Source organism: Xiphophorus couchianus, chromosome 3 (genome assembly GCF_001444195.1).
Source record: "Xiphophorus couchianus chromosome 3, X_couchianus-1.0, whole genome shotgun sequence".
Classification (NCBI taxonomy): Eukaryota; Metazoa; Chordata; class Actinopteri; order Cyprinodontiformes; family Poeciliidae; genus Xiphophorus; species Xiphophorus couchianus.
In genome coordinates, this window is record NC_040230.1 from 10,507,438 (window position 1) to 10,535,008 (window position 27,571).

Sequence of the window (27,571 nt, forward strand, 5' to 3'; positions counted from 1 at the left end):
AAGTTGTCTTGTTTATGAGTGACAGTAGGATGAGGCAGGAGTCAGATGATTACAACATTAGAGCTTCATGTCCTGTAATGATTATACTAATATGGTCCATTATGGAAAAAAAGAGATAAGTTAAAAAGTAAGCACTTGAATGTTTGGTTTGGCAGTTCATCTACTGTACATTCCAGCTGTCAAATGTGGTCACTGAATGTGGATCATGACTGAAATCTCCTTCTTGCAATTTTTTAGCCATGATCCAGTGGGAAGTTTTGAGGCATATTTTGATCTCTGGATTATATTTCCCTTCTGGCCTTGACATGCACTGAGATCCCCCAGAATCAGTAATTTTCTTTAAACTAATTTTTCTCACCCCAAACTCCACATTGAAACAATACCAAAGCTTTGTAATTTTTTACAACTGACATACATTGACTCAAAAGGTTTGGCTTCTTTTTAGTATTTGAATAAGATCAATTATATCCTGAATTAAATTAAATCAGTCAATTAGTTAGTAATCATGTTTTTTATAAACACTACCAGAACATAAATAATAAAAAAATATATACATAAATATTGTGAATATTTATGTTTATCAATGCTATAAATAAATAGAAATTGTATAATATATAGAATTTGTAGAAGTATAATAAAAAAATAATAGCAAAAAAAAAACAATATATAAAGGATTCAAGTTTTTTTTTTTAATTTTCATACCACCTTGGATTCAGGTTACAGATTAATAATAATGATTTAATAATGACATAAAACAACTTACATGAAGTGGAAAAACAACAACTTAACACGAATGTTTTTCTCCACAATAAGATATATCGACATTTTGTTTCACTTCGAACATTTTCTATGACTTGGAAACTGCATACGTTCCACCACTTGGTGGCGAATTAACTGCATGGTGACATAAATTGTGCAGTAGAAGAAGAACGTGAAGCTCTCATTGGTTAAAGACTCCTGGAGTCGGAAGTTACGACAAATTGACATTTGCAGCCTTTTGGTGGGAAAATGTGTGCTCACTTGCGCATATTTAATGTTAAATTCAAGTGGTCGTTATATAAATCGAGATATTTACTGTAGCAATAAAAGTATTGTGTTAAATGTGAAGCTTAAAACAGCGTGGGAGATTATTGCACTACAGCCCTTCACGATTGTTGAATGATCCGACATATGTGGGAAAGTTCACTGTCTTTTGTTTACTAGCATGCTATCTGGTTAGTCAGGAGTCGTTCTATCGCTGTTCTGCAACAAAGTGAGTTTATTGTAGTGCCACGAAAAGCAATCTGGGTGTGTTTTAGGGTTTGGCTGTACGTCGTATTTTTTTTTAGAACGCCCGGTTGACGGAAATTAACAGGAAATTAATCGCATTTCGAAAAACAAGACAAGTATGCCAGAAATTCAACTCAAGCATGTAATTTCTTGCTCCACCGAGGACAACGTAAGTTGTTTTATGTCATTATGTTCGTAAAGTCAGCTGCGCTTTGCTCAACGTTTTTGTTTCAATTCAAACCAGACTCATAAAGCAGACAATCTGCTGAGCTCAGACACATACAGAAAGTGGAAAGCAGCAAAACCCGGTGAGAAGCAGACGTCCGTCATCCTCCAGGTTTGTCTTGTCTCTAATTATTCTGGTGTTTGTTTCTTTTTTTTCTTTCTCTGAGATTCTAGAATAATACATGCTTATCATTCATCTTAAGTCACCAACCTATTCGTTGACAAATAGCTCAGCGACCAGCGTCTACTAAAAACTCCAAAATATCTTTAAATGAAAAATGATACTTTAAAAGTTTCTCCCCCATTCCTATTAGCCGTCATTTTTGACCTTACACAAACTAAATCATCGTTTAAAATGACGTTTCACCAAATTAGCGTAGAGATACAACCTGTTTTATTAGTAAGAAACTAAAAAACAAAACAGCATAAAGAGGGAACATTGTAATGATGGAAAACAAATAGAACAGCGAGTGAATCTGGATCAACAATAGTATTGCAATTGCATATTTTCCTAAAATGTGGCACTCTGCAGCTGGATTTCTGTAAATTGCTGTATGCTGGATGTGAGAAATCTTAAATCTAATCCCATAGATTTTCTAAAATCAGCTTTGCTCCTTCGGGGAGAAATTACTCAAATCAGATTCAACCTGTGCTAGCTGCTCTACACTGGTTTCCTAGTGTATTGAATGTAGTGTAGTGAATTTCAAGCTCTTTTTGCTTTACTTTAAAAATCTAGCATCACATTTCTTTGTATATGATGCTCCACATAGCACATTAGGTTCACAAGTCAAATGTTAGACACACCTAGATCCAGTATCAACAGATGAGGTCCAGGGGCATCTCAGAGGTAGTGCCAAACCTGCAGCCCAACCTGCTTTTGCACTTTAGAGCTATATATATATATATATATATATATATATATATATACAGTACACACCAAAAGTTTGGACACACCTTTTAATTCAGTGAGTTTCCTTTATTTTCATGACTATTGACATTGTAGATTCACACTGAAGGCATCAAAACTATGAATAACACATGTGGAAATATGCACTAAACAAAAAGGTGTAAAACAACTGAAAATACCCCTTATATTCTAGTTTCTTCAAAGTAGCAACATTTTGCTGTGATTACTGCTTTACACAAACTCTGCATTTTCTTGATGAGCTTCAAGAGGTAGTCACCTGAAATGGTTTTCACTTCATAGGTGTGCCCTGTCAGGTTAATAAGTGGGATTTCTTGCCTTATAAATAGTCATGAAAATAAAGAAAACCCATTGAATTCGAAGGTGTGTCCAAACCTTTGGTATGTACCGTATATGCACAGTATATACTGTATATATTGGTTGTATATATGTTTATATATATGTTGAAGTTTGTCTCTATTTGCTCTCCATAAATCTCTTCAAAAGTAAGGGTAAAAATGTTTTATATGATGCATGAAAATGGACTTACTTTTGGGTTTGTCACAAAAAGATATTTTATCATTCTTGTGTGACTGTGTGATGCTTAAGCATTCGGAAAGCTTCTTTTTGTCTGAATTTGTTTTAGCTTTTAAATTGTTTGTCAGACTGTTTAAGCTGTTGTGAAACGTTTCACTCTTTCCCTCTAAAGTAGAGGCCCACAAACACAGTACTCTTGTAGAGCAGCCAATTTGAGATCCTTATTGCTGATTACGATGTTCGGCCGATGTAACACTTTTTCCAGTTATTTCGGGTATAAAATAAGGCTATGCAACAGTTTTTTTTTTTCCTGTGTCAGAAAATATTGTGTGTTTACAAACTCAAATGAGTAGTCATGCTAAATAACCAAGTTTCTTCATTTTGATTGAAAGTGTGGGGGGAAACATCTTTGTACTGTGAGGCTGACGCAGCAGTCAATTTATTGACTCTTTACGATTGATCTTCTTTCTTTCCCTCTGAGAGCTGTCTCATATTGTATTTACTTTTTCTCCAGTTTGAAAAAGAGGAGCAGGTCCATAGTATTGATATTGGGAATGAAGGATCAGCTTTCATCGAGGTGTTGGTTGGGAATTCTTCAGCTGTCAAAGACCAGGACTATGAGGTTTTTCTCACAAATCACACTATGATAGTTTTCACTTCCTAGCCATTTTAATCTTTGCTTAATAAAAAAAAAAAAAAATTCTTCCTTTTTACCTTTGCTTCTTTCTTTTTCTATCTCTCTCGCTTTCTCTCAGGTTCTTCTCGTCACATCTTCCTTCATGTCCCCCACTGAGAGCCGTAATGGCACCAACATGAACCGGGTTCGTTTCTTCGGACCCAACCAATTGCAGAAGAGCACCGCTCAGGAGAAGTGGGACAGGGTGAAAATTGTGTGCACCCAGCCGTACAGCAAGGTGAGGAACTTAGTGATTTCAAATCACTGACATATCACTGTTAGGTGACAGCAAATTTATTGGTTGTATATTTTTTCCAATGTAGAGATGGTGGTAGGGATTCGATATTCATAAAAGGACGCGTCAGATCCACTGTGCAGTACAATAAATCCTTTCTGACTCTTACAAAATATGGCACAACAAATTTCTGAGCCTTTAAATAAAAAGGTGTTTATTGTGGATAAGCACACTAAACACCTTTGATAAAGTCAACAGTACTTCCTGTGAACTGAAATATTTTTAACAGGAGTCTTTTTTCTTTGTATGTTTATCTAGAATTTAAGCTGCACACAGGTTCTTTTAACAGAATGTGTATTTGTGTTGTCTTTTGCACTACAGAACATTGCATATGGCCTTGCTTTTGTCAAGTTCCACTCACCGCCTGATAAAACCGATCCTCCAACCTCCTCCCCTGTAAGTCATCCACTGTGGTGCTCCATTTTAACCATTGCTATACAAATAACTCTGTAAATGAGGATAAAGTAACAGAACTTTGCTTTATCTATAAAAATACAACTCTTTTTTATTTGATGTTCCTTGTCTGAAGCCACATCATCACATCATCTTAAATTACACAGTATTTCTTTTTTCTAATAGCTGTAATACATCACATAGCATTTATTATTTTATAACCGAATAGTCACAGACAATCCAGTAAATGTAGCTGTAACTCACCATTATAACTGGGCAGGTTGTGTGTGTGTGTGTGTACGTGTAAGTGCTGTATGAAATTAAACATGAATTTCTTCACATTTAGATTTTTTGTGAAACATTTTGTTGTAGTTTCATTTTCTGTTGAGATTTTTTTAATTTTCTGGTAAGCTAAATTGGAAATGTGTTCATTTATGTTATACAATTGTGCCACAGAGTCTCCATGACAACCATTAAATGCCATCAGCACGCGGTTGTCAAAGAGGAATATAAAAAAAGCTTAGACTCCTTGTATTAGCATTTTGAATAAATATGTGGACTGGTTCACATTCTCACTGATAAGTACGGTGGAGGATATGGGATGCTGTGGGCCTGTTTCTCTTCTCAAGGCTTCAGGAACTTTGTTCGAGTGCAAGGAATTAAATTCTTCTTGAAATATCAGGATATTGTTCAAAATCTTGTGGACTCTGGCATTAAAGGAGTGTTGGCTCTTTCTTTTTTTGGAGGGTGTGTTGATCTAATATAAACGGCCCAATCAATACAAGAATGGTTCTGTTACCCCAAAATAAACATTATCCATGGATACCTCATGGATACCCCATAAATCCGATAGATAGACTGTGTCCTACTGGCAAAGGACGTTTGTGCATAGTAATAACAGCAGGTCAGACAATAATCTAAAAAAATCTAACACCCCAAATAAATAATAGAACTCAAATGAAAGCCCAATTGTTTTTCTGAAATTTTCAGCCTGAATTAACTCTACTGCATTAAAAGACAGATATATTTTAAGGCTTTTTGCTCCTCTTAATGCCACAAGGCTGGCATGGAGGGATTTGATTTGAATCTAGGGTGAGCTCAGTTGGAAGTGTTTTAACTATGAAATCATTTGTCAGATTGAAGGCCTCCTTTGTAATTGGAAACAAAATCACTTAATTCAGTCCCTGAATTTTCTCCTTTGGCGTTGAACTCATCCTTCCTTCCTGCCAGAAACTGACGAAGCTGGGACAGTTCAGGGTGAAAGATGAGTCTCCTTCATCTGGGCCCAGCCTTCAACCTGGCAGCCTCTTCTTCAACCGAGACAATTCAACAAAGCCAAGCACTTCACTCAAAGGTAGAGCCATTTATTTAAATTTACAAGCCCTATTGATTCCTTTCAGGTCTTTGGGATTTTAAAGCAGTAATGAGTGTACTCTAATTAGGTTTTATTTTGGGCTGCCTAACTTTGCTGAGGGACATGCGAGTTGAAAGACAGGCTTTTCTATTGGGGGTCCTTTATGCTAATGGCTGTCTTGTTCTTCCTCACTGTCTGCTTCTCTTTTCTATCTTTAGTCTCTCCACAGAGTGACAAGCTGAGCTATGCTGCTGCTGCTCTGCAGGCAGGAGGTAGCTCTCAATCACCAGGTCAAGCTTCCACCTCCATCTCTGCCTCACCACAGGTACTAAATATCCCCCCATCATGTTCTGCTCTAAAGGGCACCCACCAAACACCTGTTTATCAGTGAGCTGTAGCCCTTCTCTTCATTTAGACCACAAAGAGGCAGAGAAGGCTGTAGAGGAAATGAAACCAGACAGAAAAGTCTGATGCAGCTCAGGATCTGTAGGTGTTTGAAGGTTTTTATGCACTTTTAATATTCTTATTGAGTCAATTAACCATTATTTAACCCATAAAAATGGGTTATGAAGAACACATTTTTATTTGCAATAGCAACCAAATAATATGTGATAAATCCAATAAGTCTAACTTAAACTGAAGTGAATAGCTTTCATGTATTTTTCAATGTATGCACATATTTATACCTGAAAATTACTTTATAATATTTTATGTAAATTTAAAAAAAAAAAACCTTCCTGAAAATCAGCCCAATGTTTCTTTTAACAGCAAAGATAGAGCAACCTTTTCTGCTTGAATCCACATTAGACATGCAATCAAAATACGGTGCTCTGAGTGAGGAGTTTGTTTATTTCCTCTTTTTATGCAAACAGCTGCAGAGTGTTTATACAAAAAGGCTGACTCAGAATATTTTGCCTACGTTTGTTCATCTTAACGGAGCAAAAATCCCCAAGTTAGCAGATATATAGTTTTTTTTCTAATGATGCAATAAATAGTTTGATGGAAAAGTTGCCTCTTGACTCTTGGTAAATACTCATTGCCTTCTGATGACCTTTCTCTGGCTCCAAAATAAAGTGAAAGTAACTTATTCTCACTTTTGCTTTACCAACATGTCTGCTTTTAATGGATAAATGCATTGTGTTTTATTGTAACCTTATCTTACAATTTAAAGAAAACTTCTAATGAAGCATCAGAAAATGTTGAGCTATTAAACAACTTGTTTCACCCAGAGATCGTTGCTTTGCTCTTGTCCAGGAGAAGTGAATTCTGCAAGTCAATGACTCGATGCAATCTGCTGGGTTTCATTGGATAGAAACCTTTTAAACACCTATGAATAAGTAATTGAGCATACTCTTTGATAACTGGGATCAGTATGAATCTATGTATGATTGAATTGAAATGATCTTTTTCTAAAGTTCCTTTAGATGACAGTTGTTGTGAATTGAAGTGATTTCCTCAAAGTAGTGTGGATTGGACGCGGTTTGGACGAAGGTTTCTTTTGTATTTTCCAAACCTGAAACTTTCTCTTTGTACTCTTTCTGGACTTTCTGCCAACAGACTCTCTACTCACAGATGTGTCAGTTGACAAAATTAGGATAATCTCAATAATGGAATTTTCAATGCAATTTTCATAAAATAGACTAAGTCTGAAGGTTTGATTGACAATAATCAGTGAGTTATATGCTAAAGTAACCACTTAATACAAGTTTGTCAAAATGAACTGGTTTGTAGTAGATTCAGCTCCAGCCAAGAATCTGTTCAGTGAACCATTTAGTTTTTTGTATTAATTTTTTTTTACATACTTGCTACAGTAATTTGATACTTTTGTCATCCAGCCACCAGCAAAAAGGAAGTTTGAGTTCAGCAAAGAGCGACAGTCTCCCTCTGGACCTCCCCCAGCAAAGAAAATGAGTCCTGGGGGCTCGCCTGAGACCAAAGCTGCGACCCCTAAATACAAACCGAGTCCTATCAGCACGCCAAGCCCAAGCACTGCCAAAGGTAGCAGATCATTAATAAATGTATTTATGTTATAAAACAAACAAACCTCAAAACTGAGCTCTTTCTGCAGCATCATCAGCAAAGAAATCTGCTGAGAAGAAGCAGGAGAGCCAATCCAAACCAGAACCTAAACCCAAACCGAAGACAAAATCTACGAGCGAGCAGCAGGTTCCGTTTAACCGGATCTTGGAGGGAGTTGTGTTTGTGCTGAGCGGCTTCCAGAATCCCTTCAGAGGGGAGCTGAGAGAAAAAGCGCTTGAAATGGGAGCCAAGTACCGGCCTGACTGGACACCTGACTCCACACATCTTATGTGAGTATTTCCTTTCAGGTTAATCACAAATTAGATGATTATTCAGGTTCACAATATTTTTATAGTTTATAAGCATTTATACTGCTTTATTGGATGTCGCATGTTTTAGTACTGACCTTAACCAATCTGCATTATTAGCTCTGTTGTCCTCTTGACAACAATGCATAGATTTTCAATGGGATTTAGGTCCTTGAATTTGCAAAACATGAAGTTCTTTTTGTAACCTCCGAGTAGAAAGGTGTGCCGGTTTTGAACTTGAGAAACACAGTAGACCAACTCCAGCAGAGGGCATGGCCCCTCAAATCATTTCTGTTTAAACTTCACACCAATCATCTCAAGCTGGTGTTGCTCGTGAACCTTTTTCTACCATACTTTTTTCTTCCACACAACCTTTCATTTTATAAACTTAGATGCAGCAATCTGAGAACGTCTACCTTCTTTAGCAATTACCTTTTCTGACTTACTTACTGTCTGAGATTGTCTTCTGGATAGCTATGAAGTCAGTAGTTTCCACATTAGTGTGGAGGTTGACATGTTTGTTAAATTTATTTTTAAAATGAACAAATAGACGCATAAAATATAAATCACTTCATGTATGTAATGAGTTTCACTTTTTGAATTCTATTTCTGAAATAAACTTTTAAATAATGTTCTAATCAACAAGACAGACCAGCCTGGTCTCTCTGGTGACTGATTTTAAACATATATCTTTACAAAAAGACCTTTAGGGACATTTTTGCATTTCCATTAAAGATTTTCAACTAAATAAGTTCCTATTATCTTTTCCACTTGAATTGATTTTATGCTGGAAAAGCAACTTTACTCTTGTTCAAAGGCAAACAAAATATAGAGATGCACTTAAGCATGAATGGTCACCAATCTGCCGGCACAGCTCTACTGAGATATATGGGTGACGTTTTAACAATTTAGGACATATGGTAGTTTCATATCAAAAGATGAATCAGAAGAAAGATCACACTGCACCTTTTCTTCATTTATAGGCTATGAAGGATTCCACACAGTTTGTTGTTTTGTTCAAACAAAGTGCAAATTAATAGGAAGAATGAGTCCTATGGTAGACGTTTCAAGGACACCTGATTTGAATGGATAGGTGACGGATACACGAATAAGAAACAGGAAAATAAATCAGTTTTTGTTTAGGGGGTGTTCAGCTGGCATACTGAGGAAACCCGCTGTGAGCACAGAAACTTCAGTGATATCACATTTATAATGCCCACCGTGTCAAAGCTGTTAGGGAAGCTCCACGCTGCAGTTCTCTGGAGACGAGCACTGCTTACAGATACTGCTGTGCAAAGAGAACTTGAAGAGATAAACGAGGAACAAATGCTAAAGAGCGAAGAGATAAGTCAACCGATCAATGCACTGAGTAACTGCACAGTGTAGGATAAAAGAAAGTAGAGGAGGAATAAAGCCCTATTGTAGCTAAAATGTTCTTCATACTTTTGTTTAGAGGAATTGCCTTTAGATAAAAAATAAAATAAGGTGCACCTCAGCATCTTTTCTTTGTTTAATCATTTAATGCTGGTAAACACATTCAAAATGAGACAAATTATTCCTAAAGAATATTTATTTTTTGGTCTAACATACAAAGGTTTCTTTTAAATACACTTTTCTTAATTTCCCCTCTAGATTTTTATGCGCCATGGTTCACATGGTCAGAACATCAGTTTAATGGCTTTTTGTTTGCAGCTATTAGACCAGACTGATTTGTCAGCTTTCCTGTTGTGTCATAAATATCTTTTTTGTTTGTTTTTCCGGATGCATGTTCCTGCCTCGGCCCATTATTCTACAGCTGTGCCTTCGCCAACACCCCCAAGTATAGCCAGGTGAAATCAGCAGGCGGCATTATTGTCCGGAAAGAATGGGTGATGGACTGCCATAAGAGGAAACAGAAGATCTCACATAAACGGTAAGAAAGCCATAAATGAGTTTCAGTATATTGATTCCTAAATATCACTACAGTATTTAGAATGCTCTTATATTTCTGGTAACATGATGTGCTTACCAACAATATATTGTCCAGTAGGACAGGCACTCTCTGCCCCTTAATGGCAATAAATATGACGATGTTTAAACTCAGAGATATGAGTTTAACAGTTATATACTTCCACTTAACTTTCCAGTAATATGCTTGAAAGCATAACTGCCATCTTCTTTAGTAATGACTTTTTTGGATTTAGACTCTTTATGAAGTGTGTCAATAATCGTCTGCAAACATGGCCAGCACCTATCTCCCTTGACGTGGCCATGACATTTTGCATAAGAAAAATTTATGTTTGTTGATTTTATTACACATTTTGGAATGTATATATTTCAGTGTATTTCAGTATATATTACTGTAGGATTTATAGTATAAGCAAGTTCATGGTAATGAGCACTTGCTGTGCAGCTGAAGAAACTCATTTATGTGAGAAATGTGTGTCAATATTAGTGAACTGTGGTATGTTTATTTAATTATTCTTGCTGAGTACACAAATGATCCACAGCTAATGCAAGGTTTTTATACACCAGTAGCTTAGATATTATGGCAAAGTTATGCAGAATCTTGTCTGTCTGGCATCCTTTCAGAGAAAGGATAATAATAAGAAAACCTCTAGCTTCTGAAGTAGGAAATGTTTTTTAGGCAGCTGTTATTGGTTTCTCAGTAGCACAGCTGTTTTAATTAAAACGATGTTAATTATGAATCTGTACGAGGTTTGTAATCTATTACTGGCCGTTTAAGTGGAAAATTAAACAAAAGATCACAACTAGCACTTCAGTGTTTGAGGTGAAACCATTTTCTTTCATGTAGTGTGATCATTCACTGTTGAGTTGATTTAATCTTCCAAGGCATTTGATTTTAGAGTTTTGCCAAATTATAGAATTATACTTAAGGAAGCACCTTATAGCCATATAAGAGTTCACTTTTTCCTACTCCTTTCAAACAGAAAAGTAGTAGCAAACTAATTATTTTGTTCTTGATTATGTATGCGCATGTTTTCTCTGCCATACTGATTGCTTTAGTTTCTTGTTTTTAAAAACCTGTTTGAAATAAATATCCATCCATCCATCCATCTTCCTCCGCTTATCCGAGGTCGGGTCGCGGGGGTAGCAGCTTCAGAAGGGAGGCCCAGACTTCCCTCTCCCCGGCCACTTCTTCCAGCTCTTCCGGGGGAATCCCGAGGCGTTCCCAGGCCAGCCGAGAGACATAGTCTCTCCAGCGTGTCCTGGGTCTTCCCCGGGGCCTCCTCCCGGTGGGACGTGCCCGGAACACCTCACCAGGGAGGCGTCCAGGAGGCATCCTGACCAGATGCCCAAGCCACCTCAACTGGCTCCTCTCGATGTGAAGGAGCAGCGGCTCTACTCTGAGTCCCTCCCGGATGACTGAGCTTCTCACCCTATCTCTAAGGGAGAGCCCAGCCACCCTACGGAGAAAACCCATTTCGGCCGCTTGTATCCGCGATCTCGTTCTTTCGGTCATGACCCAAAGCTCATGACCATAGATGAGGGTGGGAACGTAGAGCTTCGTTTTTTGGCTCAGCTCTCTCTTCACCACGACGGACCGGTACAGCGCCCGCTTGACAGCAGACGCTGCGCCAATCCGCCTGTCGATCTCCCGCTCCCTTCTTCCCCCATTCGTGAACAAGATCCCGAGATACTTAAACTCCTCCACTTGGGGCAGGACACCCCCCCTGACCCGGAGAAGGCACTCTACCCTTTTCCGGCTCAAGACCATGGCCTCGGATTTGGAGGCACTGATCCCCATCCCGGCCGCTTCACACTCGGCTGCGAACCGCTCCAGCAAGAGCTGCAGATCACGATCTGATGAAGCCAAAAGGACCACATCGTCTGCGAAAAGCAGAGATGAGATCCTAAGGCCACCAAATCGGATCCCCTCAACACCTTGGCTGCGCCTAGAAATTCTGTCCATAAAAGTGATGAACAGAATCGGTGACAAAGGGCAGCCCTGGCGGAGTCAAACTCTCACCGGAAACGAGCCCGACTTACTGCCGGCAATGCGGACCAGACTCTGACACCGGTCATACAGGGACCTGACAGCCCGTATCAAAGGGCCCGGTACCCCATACTCCCGGAGAACCCCCCACAGGGCTCCCCGAGGGACACGGTCGAACGCCTTCTCCAAGTCCACAAAACACATGTAGACTGGTTGGGCGAACTCCCATGCACCCTCCAGGACCCTGCCGAGGGTGTAGAGCTGGTCCAGTGTTCCACGACCAGGACGAAAACCACACTGCTCTTCCTGAATCCGAGGTTCGACTATCCGACGGACCCTCCTCTCCAGGACCCCTGAATAGACCTTGCCAGGGAGGCTTAAGAGTGTGACCTCTCTATAATTGGAGCACACCCTCCGGTCCCCCTTTTTGAACAGGGGGACCACCACCCCAGTCTGCCAATCCAGGGGAACTGCCCCCGATGTCAATGCGATATTGCAGAGTCGCGTCAACCAACACAACCCTACAACATCCAGAGCCTTAAGGAACTCCGGGCGGATCTCATCCACCCCCGGGGCCTTGCCACCGAGGAGCTTTTTAACCACCTCGGCGACCTCGCCCCCAGAGATTGGAGAGCCCAACCCAGAGTCCCCAGGCTCCGCTTCCTCAGTGGAAGGCATGTTGGTGGGATTGAGGAGGTCTTCGAAGTACTCTGCCCACCGACCCACAACGTCCCGAGTAGAGGTCAGCAGCACACCATCCCCACTATAAACAGTGTTTGTGCTGCACCGCTTTCCCCCCCCTGAGACGCCGGATGGTGGACCAGAATCGCCTCGAAGCCGTGCGGAAGTCTTTCTCCATGGCCTCTCCAAGCTCCTCCCACGCCCGAGTTTTTGCCTCAGCAACCGCCCGAGCCGCATGCCGCTTCGCCCGCCGGTACCCATCAGCTGCTTCCGGAGTCCCACAGGCCAAAAAGGCCCGATAGGACTCCTTCTTCAGCCTGACGGCATCCCTCACCGAAGGTGTCCACCAACGGGTTCGAGGGTTGCCGCCGCGACAGGCACCGACAACCTTGCGGCCACAGCTCCGATCGGCCGCCTCGACAATGGAGGCACGGAACACGGTCCACTCAGACTCCATGTCCCCCACCTCCCCCGGGACGTGTTCGAAGTTTTGCCGGAGATGGGAGTTAAAGCTCCGTCTCACAGGGGATTCCGCCAGACGTTCCCAGCAGACCCTCACAACACGTTTGGGCCTGCCAGGTCTGACCGGCTTTCGCCCCCACCACCGGAGCCAACTCACCACCAGGTAGTGGTCAGTGGACAGCTCCGCACCTCTCTTCACCCGAGTGTCCAAGACATACGGCCGCAGATCCGATGAAACGATGACAAAGTCGATCATCGAACTGCGGCCTAGGGTGTCCTGGTGCCAAGTGCACATATGGACACCCTTATGCTTGAACATGGTGTTCGTTATGGACAATCCATGGCGAGCACAGAAGTCCAGCAACAGAACACCGCTCGAGTTCAGGTCGGGCGGGCCGTTCCTCCCAACCACGCCCCTCCAGGTCTCACTGTCGTTGCCCACGTGAGCGTTGAAGTCCCCCAGCAGAACAAGGGAGTCCCCAGGAGGAGCACTCTCCAGTACCCCCTCTAAGGACTCCAAAAAGGGTGGGTAATCTGAACTGTCGTTCGGCCCGTAAGCACAAACGACAGTCAGAACCCGTCCCCCCACCCGTAGGCGGAGGGATGCTACCCTCTCGTTCACCGGGGTGAACCCCAACGTACAGGCGCCGAGATGGGGAGCAACAAGTATGCCCACTCCTGCCCGACGTCTCTCTCCCTGGGCAACTCCAGAGTGGAAGTATGTCCAGCCCCTCTCAAGGAGACTGGTTCCAGAACCAGAGCCATGCGTCGAGGTGAGACCGACTATTTCTAGCCGGAACCTCTCGACCTCACGCACTAGCTCCGGCTCCTTCCCCACCAGAGAGGTGACATTCCACGTCCCAAGAGCCAGTTTCTGCAACCGAGGATCGGACCGCCAGGGTCCCCTCCCTTGGCCGCCACCCATCACACAGTGCACCCGACCCCTATGGCCCCTCCCACGGGTGGTGGGCCCATGGGAGGGGGGGCCCATGTTTCCTCTTCGGGCTGAGCCCGGCCGGGCTCCATGGGTAAAAGCCCGGCCACCAGACGCTCGCCATCGTGCCCCCCCTCCAGGCCTGGCTCCAGAGTGGGGCCCCGGTGACCCGCGTCCGGGCGAGGGAACACCAAGTCCAATGTTTTTACTCATCATTGGGGTCTTCAGGCTGCACTTTGTCTGGTCCCTCACCTAGGACCTGTCTGCCTTGGGTGACCCTACCAGGGGCATGAAGCCCCAGACAGCATAGCTCCTAGGATCATTGGGGCACTCAAACCCGTCCACCACGATAAGGTGGCAGCCCATGGAGGAGGTTTGAAATAAATAAATAAAATAAAATCAAGTAATGGTGCAGGTGAATAAATGGAAGAATCTCTGCTGCATGAGAACATGTGTGACTTTAATTTGATCTGTGCAGTTCTGCACAATGCTGGACTGAATAGCTGGGTTTAAGTTTAGGCCCTGCAATGAGAAGAACATGCCAGTATATGGATCTGAAAGCTGTCAAAAAGAGACGGGAACCTAACACATGCTCCTAGCATTTAACTGTTGAAAGCCTGTTTTAGTGAGATATCGATTAAAACAACAACATATTATATTTCTAGACACTTGAAATGTCTGCATTTGCATCTTGTGCCAGTATTATGCAGTTCTAACTGAAATATAGAACAAAGCTGTGAAAAATCCCAAAACTCATGTCAACATCAAATATATTAAACTGCACCAAGTTTCATTTCAGACCTGCAGAGATGCTGGAACTCGTCCAAACGAGCAGCTGGTAGGAATTAAGTAGCACAGAACATGTGACTACAGTATGATTCCATGTCTGATGAGAACTCTCTTTTGGGCTGTGTCTGTTTGCCTGCGTTGTACAGACTGTTCTCAGCAATCTCACTGATTGAAACATCCAAAAATACTCCCACCACAGCAGGGAAGACCACTTGCTACAGAGAGCACTGTAACCTTGAGTAGAAGATCCCTGCTGTGATCACAAATTCTGCCCACTGAGCTCCTGCAGCTCTCTAATTATATGGCTCATTATGGGGGTTTTATAGAACATCAAGGTCCTCTGTCATGGTTCCTGATAAATCTGTCTGTACTGAATAATGTAGGGCTAAAGACATTGGGAGATCCAAATTTAATTGGGATCTTACTGTATTATCTGTGTGGAGTTTTGATTTGTCATTAAGAAATTCCCACATTCATACTGCCCCCCACTGTCTCCTCTATGTTAGCTTTTATGAATAATAAAATTCTGAGACATCAAAGTGAAAAGTTCACTTATTTCAGTACTTTTAATTTACTAAAGGAAACATATTATTTAGATGAATTACAAACAGAATGTTTTCAAACCTTTATTTCTGTTAATTATAATTATTTTCTGCTTAGAACTGATTCATATCAGTTTTGTGGGGAAGGGATCTGTAACCTTTGAATTTGGCAGTAAAAATTTGCTCTAATTTATTAAAAAAAAAAAAAAAAAATCTGCGGTGTCGGATCAAATATGTGCCGTTCTTGAATTACAGTTGGGGGGGCTCACAACATAAGTCCATGTACGACACTTCGTCTTGATGCTTCCTACCTGAAAATCAGCTGTAAGATGCATTTAGATCAGACCATTTAACGCCTTATAAGTTAATAAGATTAAGATTAAGATTATCCTTCCACTAAGCTTGATAACAATGCTTGTTTAAGTTCAAACTCGGCCTCAGAATGTGACAATATGCTTTAAGTGATTTAGAACCTGGTATGTTTGTTTATATCACATGATCTGTACATAGTGTACATACAGACCCATTCATTAAATTAGAATATTACTGAAAAGCCCATTTACTTTAGGAACGTTATCACTAATGTAATTAATCTACATTATGTAGATTAATTATACCCAGGTAATTGAAAGCCTTTATTTATGTTAATTATGATTATTTTCCACTAATGATAAAAACATCACATTTAAGATTAGAATATTAAAAAGCTTTTAATACAGGAATGTGCTATTAATAAAAACTATGTTTAATACCTTCTTACAGGCAGTTTTTTTTTCAAAAGGTACTTTTAATCTGACGATCCTTGTTGAAGTATAGATTTTAATTTACTGAATTCAGCTCCAGTGGTGTCATAGGTCAAATATTAGAGTGAATGAAGAATTAATATATAGTATTTTTCAAAGTTTTCAACTTTGTTATATCTTAAATGTTTAGTTTCTAAAATAATTGTACCATTTTATGAAAGTGATTGTCTTTCCGTTTCAGCTTTGCGTTCAAATATAAGATAGGAAAATTCACAATAATCAAAAAAAATACTTTCTCTTTAGCCTGTAATTGATGTCTTTTTCTAGTTCAAATTAAAAGATAAGAGATCATCACACTGCTTGTCATGGAAAGAGCAATTTGATAACTTTTTCTTACATAACTTTTCAAACAAAGATGTATGAAATAAAATGCCATTTCAATAAATGAAGCTAAGTAAATTAAATATTGCTATGCAGCTAAGTTTTTATCTGTGAGCTTTATTTAAAAAGAAAAATTCAAGGAGAATAAAAGTAAAAACTTCACTGCAACCTGCCATTCTCATTCATGTTCGCCTTTCTCTGTAAATTTTCTATTGTGCCGGTGAGAACTCGCCCCTGGGCTCCCCTGCCCAGCACCGCTATTGTGCTGCATGTTGAGTGTGCAGCTTTGATGATGTATTCTTTATTTAAAAGCTGCATCTGCTATGGGTAATTAAAAGAACCACTTACTTTGATGATGACAAGCACCCGTACAAATCTGCACACTCACGCTTTAACTGTTGTTGCTGAGCATCTGGAGGTAAAACGTGCAGCTTCGCTCGGCTCCTGACATGCATGCAGGCTGTGGAGTGTTTGTAACAATCAGATTGGGATATCAGCTAAGAACCCCAGCCGACACTGAATATATAGTCATTTAACATTATGAATCAGTGAGCAACAAAGGACACATAAAACAAGAAAATGAGAAATACTCAACCAGCTCTGACACTGGCTAACAATATAACCAAATTAGGAAGCAGATTTTAAACCACTAAACAGAGGATAATTGGGTCCAAAATATTAATGCAATCAGGTTTTAGTATTTTTTTAAAAAGGATATGGAAATAAGTCTGAAAATAAAATCTTGCATAAATAATCTACAGCTCATAAAAGTACCTGCTACATAAAGGAATTATGATTTTACTTTCAAGGTGATTCTCCTACATAATGCATTTGAGCCAGAAGTTTAGAACTACATTGTCATCAGTTGTGGTTGCAGTAAATAATAATACTAGATCGGCTGCATTAGTGAGGATTGTGAATTATGCTGGTGATTTGATATATATTAGAAATATATTTGAGGTCAACATGCTGCTGAAATGTGCTATACAAGTAAAATTTGATTGAGTGATTGATTGATGTAAAATCTATGAAAACTCGTCCTCCAACATCAGAATTTTTGTTTTTAACCTGAAATGTTCTGATCAACTGGAGCTCTAATTGATATTTGTAGTAGTTTTTCTGCTCCAAGTAAACATTTTAAGTAAACATTTGTAAATACATAAACAAATTTAGTTAAAATACACTGCATGGCTTAAAAAAAGACAAAGCCTCCAGATAGATTGATCATTATTTGGACTCATAATGTTAATGAGCCTGAGCCTGACCACCTGCAGCCCAGATCATAGCGCTGCCCCACAGACTGCTACTGTAGACACTAGGTATGGTGGCTGCATCACTTCATCTGCCTGCAGAAATCTTTTAAAACAAGCTCTTAAAGCAGATTTTGTTTGACCTCCACATCTCAGCTCTCTTACTTTACAAGGATGGTGTAAACAAAGTCATGGTGTAGTCATTTCTACACCATGACTTTGTCCATTTATTTTATCGGATGTGTCCTTTAAAGTTAGCTGGCTAAAAAACCCGTGCGGGCAACCCTTAACAGAATCTGTTCATCCATAATGTTAGAACCAAAATAATGTGTGATTTAGCACACAAATCATTTCTCCCATCTAAGAAGAGGCAGGAATAACTCAAACATATTGATCAGTTTTTTGTTTTTTTTTGTGATAGCTGCTCTTACTGTCACAACTTCATTTACTCCCTTTTCCCATAGTCTCATTTGTCATTTTCCAATTTCCTGGCCTAAGCAGAGGTCAGTGAAATGTCCTTCTTCATTGTGTGGTAAAATGATTTCACCTTATCTACAGTATATCACTTCTGTGCTTCAGATACCCCCCCAGATAATTTTTAGCTGACTTTATAGTGGCTTGAGAGGATTGTCTGGGAAAGGTTGGCAGATGATTTACTCCTAGTCTGCAAGTCATTTTTTTAATGCAGTTGTTTCAGAACAGCTGGGATAGTTTCTTCTGGTTCTTCTGGAGTGTCTCAAAAAATTTTGTATGAATAAAATATTCTTTTATTTCAGTAATTCATTTAATTCGTGAAGTGGAGATCTTTTGGAGTTGATAAATCTATTCCAACAGCTTTAATGAAAACGTTTCACTTTTTCATTCACCTCTATGCCAAGGTTGGACTCATGTATAGAAAATCACCAAAGCCTGTTCCAAAATTATTGTCTATCTTGTAAGAAATCTGTCTTTGGTGATTTGAAGGATCCTTCCTTACCTTATGCTCTCAGTTTTTCAGTTGCCTGAGATCCAGGAAAAACACATTTGTCCCAAGAGCTGTGCATTTCCTGAACTCAGATCCGTTCGTACCTAAAACTGTTGTAATTCTTTTTTAGCACTTGCCTGCTTATTGCACTTTTTATATTGTTTTTATGTGGTTTGGTGTCTGTGTTTTTATGTACTGCTGTTGCTCTCTATACCTCTTTAATTGCCCCATGGGGATGAATAAAGTTATATTGAATGTAATTGTGTTATATTGTGCAGCCCTAAGTATTTATATCTCAACAGCAAGGTTTTATTGAAAAAGTTGCTTCTGGCTGACATCAACTGTTTTGGGATTAATACGACTCAGTGTTATTTTCCTAATGACTTAAACATCTTACCACCACAAACTTCTTATCCCTCCTGCCATGAAAAGTGAAATATGAGAGACATAGAGAACCCTACTACTCTCTGGGACTGATAAATGTCAAATAATTAGTTAGCATTTAGATATAATATGTTGCACAGTTCTTCCTGAGATCTTTATTTTTAAAAGAAATCCAAAGTTATTTGCTCAGGTCAGATGTTACTAACGTATCTGGTTCAGGAGCAACTTAACACGAAGAAATGCAACACTGCAGCATGTGTGGTGGCTCTTTCAGCTGTCGCCAACTATTTGTGAATCTTCTCAAATTCTTAAATGGACTTAGCTTCACTATATTCTACAGGTTGTGGTTATCAGTGTTGCTTGTGAATCTTATATACCAGCATGTTTCCCCTTCAACTCAACCTCAAATTAATTTGTTGAGTTAGAATCCTTTATTGGAACTGTATGTCTTTAGCCTTTTTTTATTGGTCTCATGCTATATTTTGATTTACAAAGTAACTAAAGTTTGAGTTTTTAATTAGCTTTAGACTACAAATGTTGTAGTCTAAATGTTGCAAAGCTGTAGATCAAATAAAAATGTGATTTGATCATTGCACGATGCAAAACCAACAATATTTCTAATTATGAGGCCATTTTGTGTTTGTTGATTTCTTTGTTTCAGACAGATTCCTCCCTCTCAGGAGGAGTAAATCTGTCCTAGGACTGCTAGATTTAAAAGTACGTTACTCAGAGGTGCTGGTGATGTTTTAAACATTAGGACAAGGGCTCATTCATCTGGAGAAAAAAATGTCTGAAACTTGCGCTTTGTTGCAGAGGCTAGCAGGTAAGGGCCTCACTACACTTTGAATCACGTTGTAAAACAGATGGGGAAACAAGATATATTACCCAGTTGTTCTTTCCCCTCTGGCATTTCATCATCCTGACACATTTTGTTTCTTGCTTTCCATCAGCTACTTGATGGATGGGGCGGAGTCCAGCTCCGAGAGCGAAACGGATGGTGACGACCAGAGTGAGGAGGAAATCGAAACTAAGGTCAGTTTGTCTTATGAGTGAGCCAATAAATATAATCGTGGGATTAAAGAAATATGTGAAGTTTACAAATCTAGAGTCCGGCTGTTCTTGCAGATTCCACAGAAGCAGGCGAAACAAGTCACTCCGATAAAGACACCAGAAAAAAAGGATGAGGATGATGAATATGGAGGCTCAACTGACGAGGATGAACCAGGTAATAAGTCAAAATTTGTCAAGGAAAATCAAATGTTAAAAGCTTATTTTATTTGATCTGCCCTGTTGTCTTTCTTTGTACCTTTATTTGGATGTCCCTTTAATTTGATATTTGGGTAGAGAGGTTTTTATTTAATTGCCTGGAAAATCTAAAATAGGGTTTTAGCTGATTTGTGACCAAAGTTCACCTAAGACTAATAATGGAATGAGGAGATTTAATTATAGAGGTGGAAGTTTAATGGAAAGGGGGATACAGAGGAAATTGGGTACATAAAATATCTAATTGGGAAGTTAGTTGAATAAAGAGAAAGTCCACAAGCATCTTAACGTTTTCTTAACTTTAAGTTATTTTGGGAGTTGTAGAAAAAGGTTGAGATATGTTTAGAAAAACAGTTACAGTAAACGTATGTGAATGATTGATTGACGCTAAATGTAACAACAGAAAACGGAGGTAATATGTAAAATTTCCTTTTTTTAGCTTTCATCTTATGTTATTTCCTCATCAATTACATACATGGAGTGTTTTGTTTTCCTTTCATGCATGTTTGAGAAATCCTTGAATTTCCCTTGGCAGCCATTTGGGGGTGCCTAAATGCTTGCTCTCACAAAGCCCCGCCTATTTCCACAAAGCTCCTCCTTGCAGCTGCAGCTTCCAGCTGAGCTTCTGCCTCACAAAGCACCCTTCCCTCACACAGCTTCATCCCCTTTAAATAAAAGTAAAAACTGAAGGTAAAGCATTTACTATCCAAAGAACTTTGAAGTTCCTTCTAGCTGCATGCACTAAATTCATTCATGATTTACACAGGAACAATCCTGCAGGCTTCATATTTTCCATTTTTCCACATTATTTTTGCATCAGATTGCTTTGAATATCTTTCTTTTTATCTTTCTCTTCTGCGACTGCATGAGGCTCTCTTCTCATTATGGCTTAGTTTAAATTTTCCTTCTAAATGTACCAGTGTTGCAGACCAATTCATACCTCAGTAGAGTATTCGTATAAAGTTCCTGTCAGCCTGTAGAATGCGTGACTGATGGATTCCCTACTTGTTTGCCAAAATAAAGTGATTTATTTGTTCCTTTTTCCATTCTCTAGCTCTTCTCAAACTCCTAAACAACAAATAAAAACATGAATTTATTATTTACATGATTCTCAACTGTACATAGTTTTTTTGTTTTACTTTACAAATATTTATCTTCTATATATATATTTTTTGCATGATGCCTGTAATAGCCTTCTAATTTACTGAAGGGTCAGTACTGACAGCAATGCATTGTGTCAATCAAAACTCCAGTTTCTAACATCAAAGGCTATGCTAATTTGGTCCATTCACTGAGCTCAGCAATTGCTGATCCTCATTATTTATTAACTAACCCCCAAAAGTGCAAAAGCAGAAATTAAACCTTCCGGCAGAATATAAATCCTTCTCATTTTTTTTTTACGTTGTTTTATGTTACTGCTGAAGTTGTGTCACCTGTCACACACTACTTCATAGCTCAATTTTATTTCAATAGCACAAAAAGACACAATATTCCAGCATCGCCTTGATGTGTATTTGATACTGCAGATTACACTCTTTTTTTTTTTTATTCCCCTCAAAGACAGGCTGATACTGATTTTTGGACATGTCAAAAAATGATGTTGCGTCATTGTCAATGGTACAGCATTCTCCATGTTTAGCTCTTGTGCACTGCTGCTACAGAACTGAAGTAGCAGTGACTCAAATACTATAACTTAAACTCACACTACCCAATGCAGACTTCACTGATGTCAGCATGTTGGATGCTTGAAACTTAAAATATGACCTATTTTCTTTTTACTTCTCTGAGTATCTGACCAGAGCATTTAGTTGTTATTCCCAGAAATAATCATATTCTTTTCATGTTTTGTAATTTTGTTGTGCTCTGGCACAACAACAATAAAAGCTTTCTGATCCTGATACCCTTGATCCAATAACAAAATATGGATATTTTTTCTACTGAAGCCTTAGGAACCTGAAAACATAAATCAAAACTGAGGAAGTTGAAGGTAACTCATTTAAGCTGTTAAGTAAGTTAAATACCAAGGGTGTAAAATAAATTATAAGTCATGCGTTGAACTGTAGTATATAGTAAGTTGAAATGACCATTTTGGTCCAACACAGAATTGAAATTTGAAAGAAGAAAATGTGAAGACATTTTAGTCATTGAGCTCTGACATCTAATCCAATAAGAAAACACATATTGAATGACAGAACAATAAATCTCCTTGGCATAAACGAGTAAGAACATCTCTGTGTGGAACAAATTCAAGAGCCGATATTAAGTGATTTATTTGAAGTGATTGATTTTATTCCCTCAAACTACCGGAGCCTGAAAGAGGGCAACAGCACAGCTGAAGTGGACTAAATGAATATAGAGGGAGCTACGGGACAAAATGAGAGTCATAGGATTAGACAAAGGGGCTAACTATTATAATCTACTTGGGAAATGGATGAGTTTACATCATCACTGCGAAAAGGGCAAGAGTAAGAAACCATGCAGCTTGGGTGGAAAGTGAGAACGGAGTGGAGCAGTAATGACTGCAAAGGGACTTGTGCATGATTCTCATTTCTATGTTAATGTGAGACCCAGAGTAAAGTGGTGAGGTGCATCATTAAGGAGAGACAACAACCTCTGACCCACCAACACACCACGTTACATGCAGACTGCATTTTAAACAGAGCTGCCCCCCCAACTAGAACCCTCAACAACACAGCCTGGCAAGAACCGGGCTGTGTTGCCAGCAAGCTTACATGGAATGAAATGCTTATGTATATTTCATAGAAATGTGGACTCACCTGGCATTTTAATGAGACATTAAACTCCTCTCCACAGATGGCAAGGAATTTAAAGCAGATTTAACTCTTGCACATATTAAAGTTAATTAGTTTTAAGATTAGGGCCACAGAGCAGTCAGCACATCTCGCCCTCGTTGAATTTATATGTTGAGTTGCAAAAACAAACATTTAACTTAAAAATATAATTCCCTGCAATACTTTTCTTTCATTAGAGTAAATCTGGCATTCCAGGGAAACCACTGATGATTAACTTATAACTTTTTTTTAGCAGGAGAAGATGAAGGTGATGATGAATCAGGAGTAGATACAGAAGACGAGCTGCAGAGGTAACTGGAAGCAATATCACAGACTGTGATTGTAGTTCTTAGCTTGGCTCAGATTAGTGCCATAAATGTACTTTTATCTCATGTTCTAAGTGCCCTTTCCAACTTTAAGCCATGTTCTATGAATTAATTTCTAAATACACTTATACAATACTGCATACATGTATTTTAGTGTTAAAAAGTAAACAACCGTGTCTTCAAAGAGGAGTGTTGCTTTTAAAAAAAAAGGAAAAAAAGCTTCATGCGAGTCGAAACCACCGCTCCTTTTATAGAACCCACATCTGGCCAGCAGTAGTTGGCCAGACGTAGGTTATGTTTTGCAGTAGTTATTCGTAATAGTAATCCAGTTTTATAATTGGCTATTTCCTATTTAAAGCTGATGAGATGTCTGATGAAAGAATAACACAGATGCGCTGTGAATGTCAAAACATTTTAAAGCACATCTATCATTATAAAAGCCAGACTCTCCTAAAGCGTTTCAAACTGGCTGGCATTAGAGATGAAGAGGAAAATTGGCTTTCTGTAATAGTTTTTTTTTTGTTTCTTTGTTTTGATTTTCAGCTTGACTTGCCCTGATCAGTGTTTATCTGGTCTGAAACTATAAAGGGAAAAAAAAAAATCAGTGTGTTGGTTTAAATATTTACAGATTACACTGAACACTCTTTGGTGTGGAAGTTGTTTTTGAAGAAAAAGTACTCAAAGTTGGATATTTTATTACCAGTAACATTAAGGAAGCACATAATGTGTAGGAATCAGTATTCTCTACCACATTTTGGGACACTACTACAGTTTGTTCAAGGTGCTAGAGCTACGGAAACTTGAGCAAATCAAAGGATGACAGAGCACATTTTATCAAAGTTCCTCTTTTTTACCCTTTTGGTCTTTGAGTGTCTGTCCTGGAACAAGTCTGGCTGACATGCTGGGACGTTGCCTGTTGGCACAGTACTAGTTCTTGTTTAGGAGTGAATTCATTCATTCATAGGTCAAATCTGAGAGGCTTCCTATCAATTCAGCCTTTTTCTGCACTTACTAAAAAAGCTTTGGAAATGACCAGGTGTTGACTGAAAAACAAGCAGGTAATGTCATTGAACAGTCTTCACAGATTTTGCTGTTAAAAAGTTTCTTTGGGGGAAATCTACAGAGAATGTGGGTTGGTACAGGACTCTAGCTGTGAATAAAAACTAACCGTATTTTCTATTGTGTGATGAGCACTAAAAGATGCGGCTTACATTGTGTTCTCCTTGTCAAAGGGTGGAGAGCAAACAGAAGAAAGCAGCTGCAAAAGAATCACCAGTAAAAGAAGAGGATCCGTATGGGGGGTCGACGGATGAAAACACAGATGCTGAAGCGGAAGAGGATCATCCCATCCCTGAGCTGCCAGGTACGTTTGCCTTTGCTCTTATCTAGGCATCTTCCTGTTTCTGTTACTCATGCTCCGCTTGCGAGAACACATCTGTCTCTGATGGTCTGATGCATGGGACGCTGCAGCTGCTCACAAAATTGATGGCCAAACACAAACACCAAAAGTGTCTTCTGTTGCTTTTGTGCTTGCTCCCCTTTGACAAAAGACATCTATAAATTCCTGTCCTCCTTATTGTCTAGTCTGGCACCTGCCTTTTTTGATTTTCTTTTCATGTTTTATTTCTTTCCAGATTTTCTTCACGGAAAGCACTTTTTCCTTTATGGAAAATTCCCAAACAACGAGAGGCGACTACTTTTACGGTACATCGTTGCCTTTAACGGGTAGGAGCAGACTTTTTTGTGTGCCACAAGTCATTTTAAAAACTGAACGTTTTACTCCAGAAACCTGGCATAGATGTTTCTTTAGTTTATAAGTGCACACCACTTCTGTGCTTTCTTCAGAGTGATCGAGGAGTACATGTCAGATAAAGTGCAGTTTGTCGTGACGAGTGGCGGATGGCACGAGTCCTTTGAGGAGGTAAGTTCCCTCCGTTTGAAATGTAATTTAATAAAGATGTCCAACATAACATTTAACATTTGAATGAATGGATGCACTTGCCATTATGTGCAACTTCTAAAAGACGGTAGCCTGACAAATTGCTGGAGGAAATGTTGCTAGTTGTTGCTAAGTTACACAAAGGGCACTTCAAAAATGCCTTTTAAAAGCCTCAGACCTCCCTAAAGATGCAATCCTAGAGTTCAGTGCTGTTATTATCATTTTGAAAGGTAGAATAAAACCATCAAGTAAATTGGGGCAAATTATTTTTGCCTACCTAGAGAGCCCTTAAACATGTATAAAATTGTTTAGCTGAGTTGGATTTCAGTAGATTTGCCGAAATCAAGCTTTTACCGGCTGATGCCGATTTGTGGTTTTCTTTGAAGTCTGTCCTTCACATTCGTCCATTTCAAATTATCTTTCAGTAGACTGTAACAAATTCAAATCCTTTGTGTCCACTTTTTTAAAACTCAACTATGACATGCAGCAATCAGATGAAACAAATGTCCTGGAGGTGTTAGACTGGAATACTTAAGATTGCAGGCCCAGGCGTATGCCTTTAATAATCATGGACTGGTATAAGACTCACACACCTTGAGTATAATGTACTACTATATCAAAACGCTTATGCAAAAATTTGTAACGCGATATAAAAGCTTTTATTTCTACATAAAAATATTACTTCTTCCTGTTGCTACTAAATTGATGCATTTTTACAGGTAATATTTCTAATTTTTGACTTAAGCAAAAGTGTTGAAGTGTTTCTTATTAGAGTAACGCCAACCAATTAGCCTAATAACGGACAGGTTACCCTTGATGTGACCCGCAGTTTAACCTGCCTGCAGATCAGGCAGGGTAAAAATTGTAGATTATCTTTATTAAACATGTCAAAGCTAAAGCCAACAGTTTGAAAGCAAGACATTCTCTGTTCACAGAAAATTAAGTTCTATGTAGTACATGGATATGAATGCCTTTTTCTCTTACTTGTCATTTTTAGTAAGTTTTCTCTCATAGAACAGACTGTTGATGATTTTACATACTGTAATGGTGTGAGTTCTGGTCAAGGAAGAATTGCCTGATTTCAATTACTGTCTAAATTCAGGCGATTTAACATCATAATCATCATTGGCACAAAGATTTACACATGTTTCTGTTTGATTTGTTTTTTGTTGCTCACATCGATCACAGGCGCTGATGGAGAATTGCAACCTGAACTTTGTGAAGCCTGCATGGATTTATGCGATCAATGAACGTCAGAAAATGCTGCCCTACCAACCTTACACTGTTGTGCCCTGAAAAATACTCTATAAGCGCACACTGAGGAGTCTGGCACACTCTCTTCCAGTCCTGATGAAAATGCAAATGGGAAAAGCCATAGATCTTTTTCTGATTAGCCACTTCAAATGAGCAATAAACCATTAAGTGTTCACTTATGTTTTTTACACTGACTTATGTGATGGTCATAAAATAACTTTAGATATTTTCTCCAGAGAGCTGGGACTAAAATGCTTATTAAATCATCTCCCTTGAGTTAAGCGATAGATTAGTTATAGATTTATTTTTATTATTTGCCCTTTCTCCTATGAGTTGTTCGTCACAGTCAGGCGAGAAAAGTCATCCTTCATATGAAGCTCATCTCCTGGACATTAAGAAGAAAAGAAGCAAAGTCCCTGATTCAGGCCTTGTTGGAGTTTCTCGATCCAAATGCAGCTGCTGTTTGCCTCTGCTCTTCACTGCAACCTCAGGCTACAGGACTGGAATGAGTAATGATGATGTCCTGACTGCCAGTGGCACTGATAAGAGACTCAATGTTGCAGACTGTTAGACTTTATGAGATCAACCCAAAGTCAAGTGAAAGGTTGAGGTTACTTAATGCTGCAGTCAAGAATTGGAAAAAGTTACATCAGGAATACAGGAGTCTAATAAAAATGACCTGAGTAGGGGTGGGTTTGTTTTCTGTTCAATGACTGCTTTCTGTGTGTTTGGAAAAGATGAGCTTGTGTATTAAAAAGGACAGTCCGGATTTTATATCATATCATTGTTGTTATTTTTAAAATGCCAGTCTTAATTTATGCAGTTTTCTATGGCATATTGGGTTTTCGCATGTCTACAGCGGCTTCTTTGACTCTCTGTCTTAAGCTATTTTTCCTGTTGCTGTGGTACATAATTATTTTGTCCGAATAAAAAGGGTTTTTAATTAAAAA

At 39.2% G+C, this 27,571-nt stretch overlaps 1 protein-coding gene across 2 annotated transcripts; it reads left to right on the plus strand.

The window, feature by feature from the left end:
- Positions 1-963: 963 nt before the first annotated feature.
- xrcc1 (X-ray repair complementing defective repair in Chinese hamster cells 1) lies at positions 964-27,571 on the plus strand. 2 transcript variants are annotated; one of them, XM_028013332.1, is made up of 17 exons: positions 964-1,438; positions 1,514-1,606; positions 3,450-3,557; positions 3,691-3,849; positions 4,228-4,302; positions 5,530-5,653; positions 5,872-5,978; positions 7,489-7,651; positions 7,722-7,962; positions 9,776-9,892; positions 19,998-20,079; positions 20,173-20,272; positions 23,356-23,413; positions 24,661-24,791; positions 25,063-25,153; positions 25,274-25,349; positions 26,556-27,571. In XM_028013332.1, the coding sequence occupies exons 1-17, from the start codon at positions 1,388-1,390 to the stop codon at positions 26,661-26,663; spliced, it is 1,884 nt and encodes a 627-aa protein (XP_027869133.1). In that variant the 5' UTR covers positions 964-1,387; the 3' UTR covers positions 26,664-27,571. The 2 variants fall into 2 exon arrangements, with proteins under 2 accessions (XP_027869133.1, XP_027869134.1); XM_028013333.1 differs by having other exon boundaries at positions 23,359-23,413.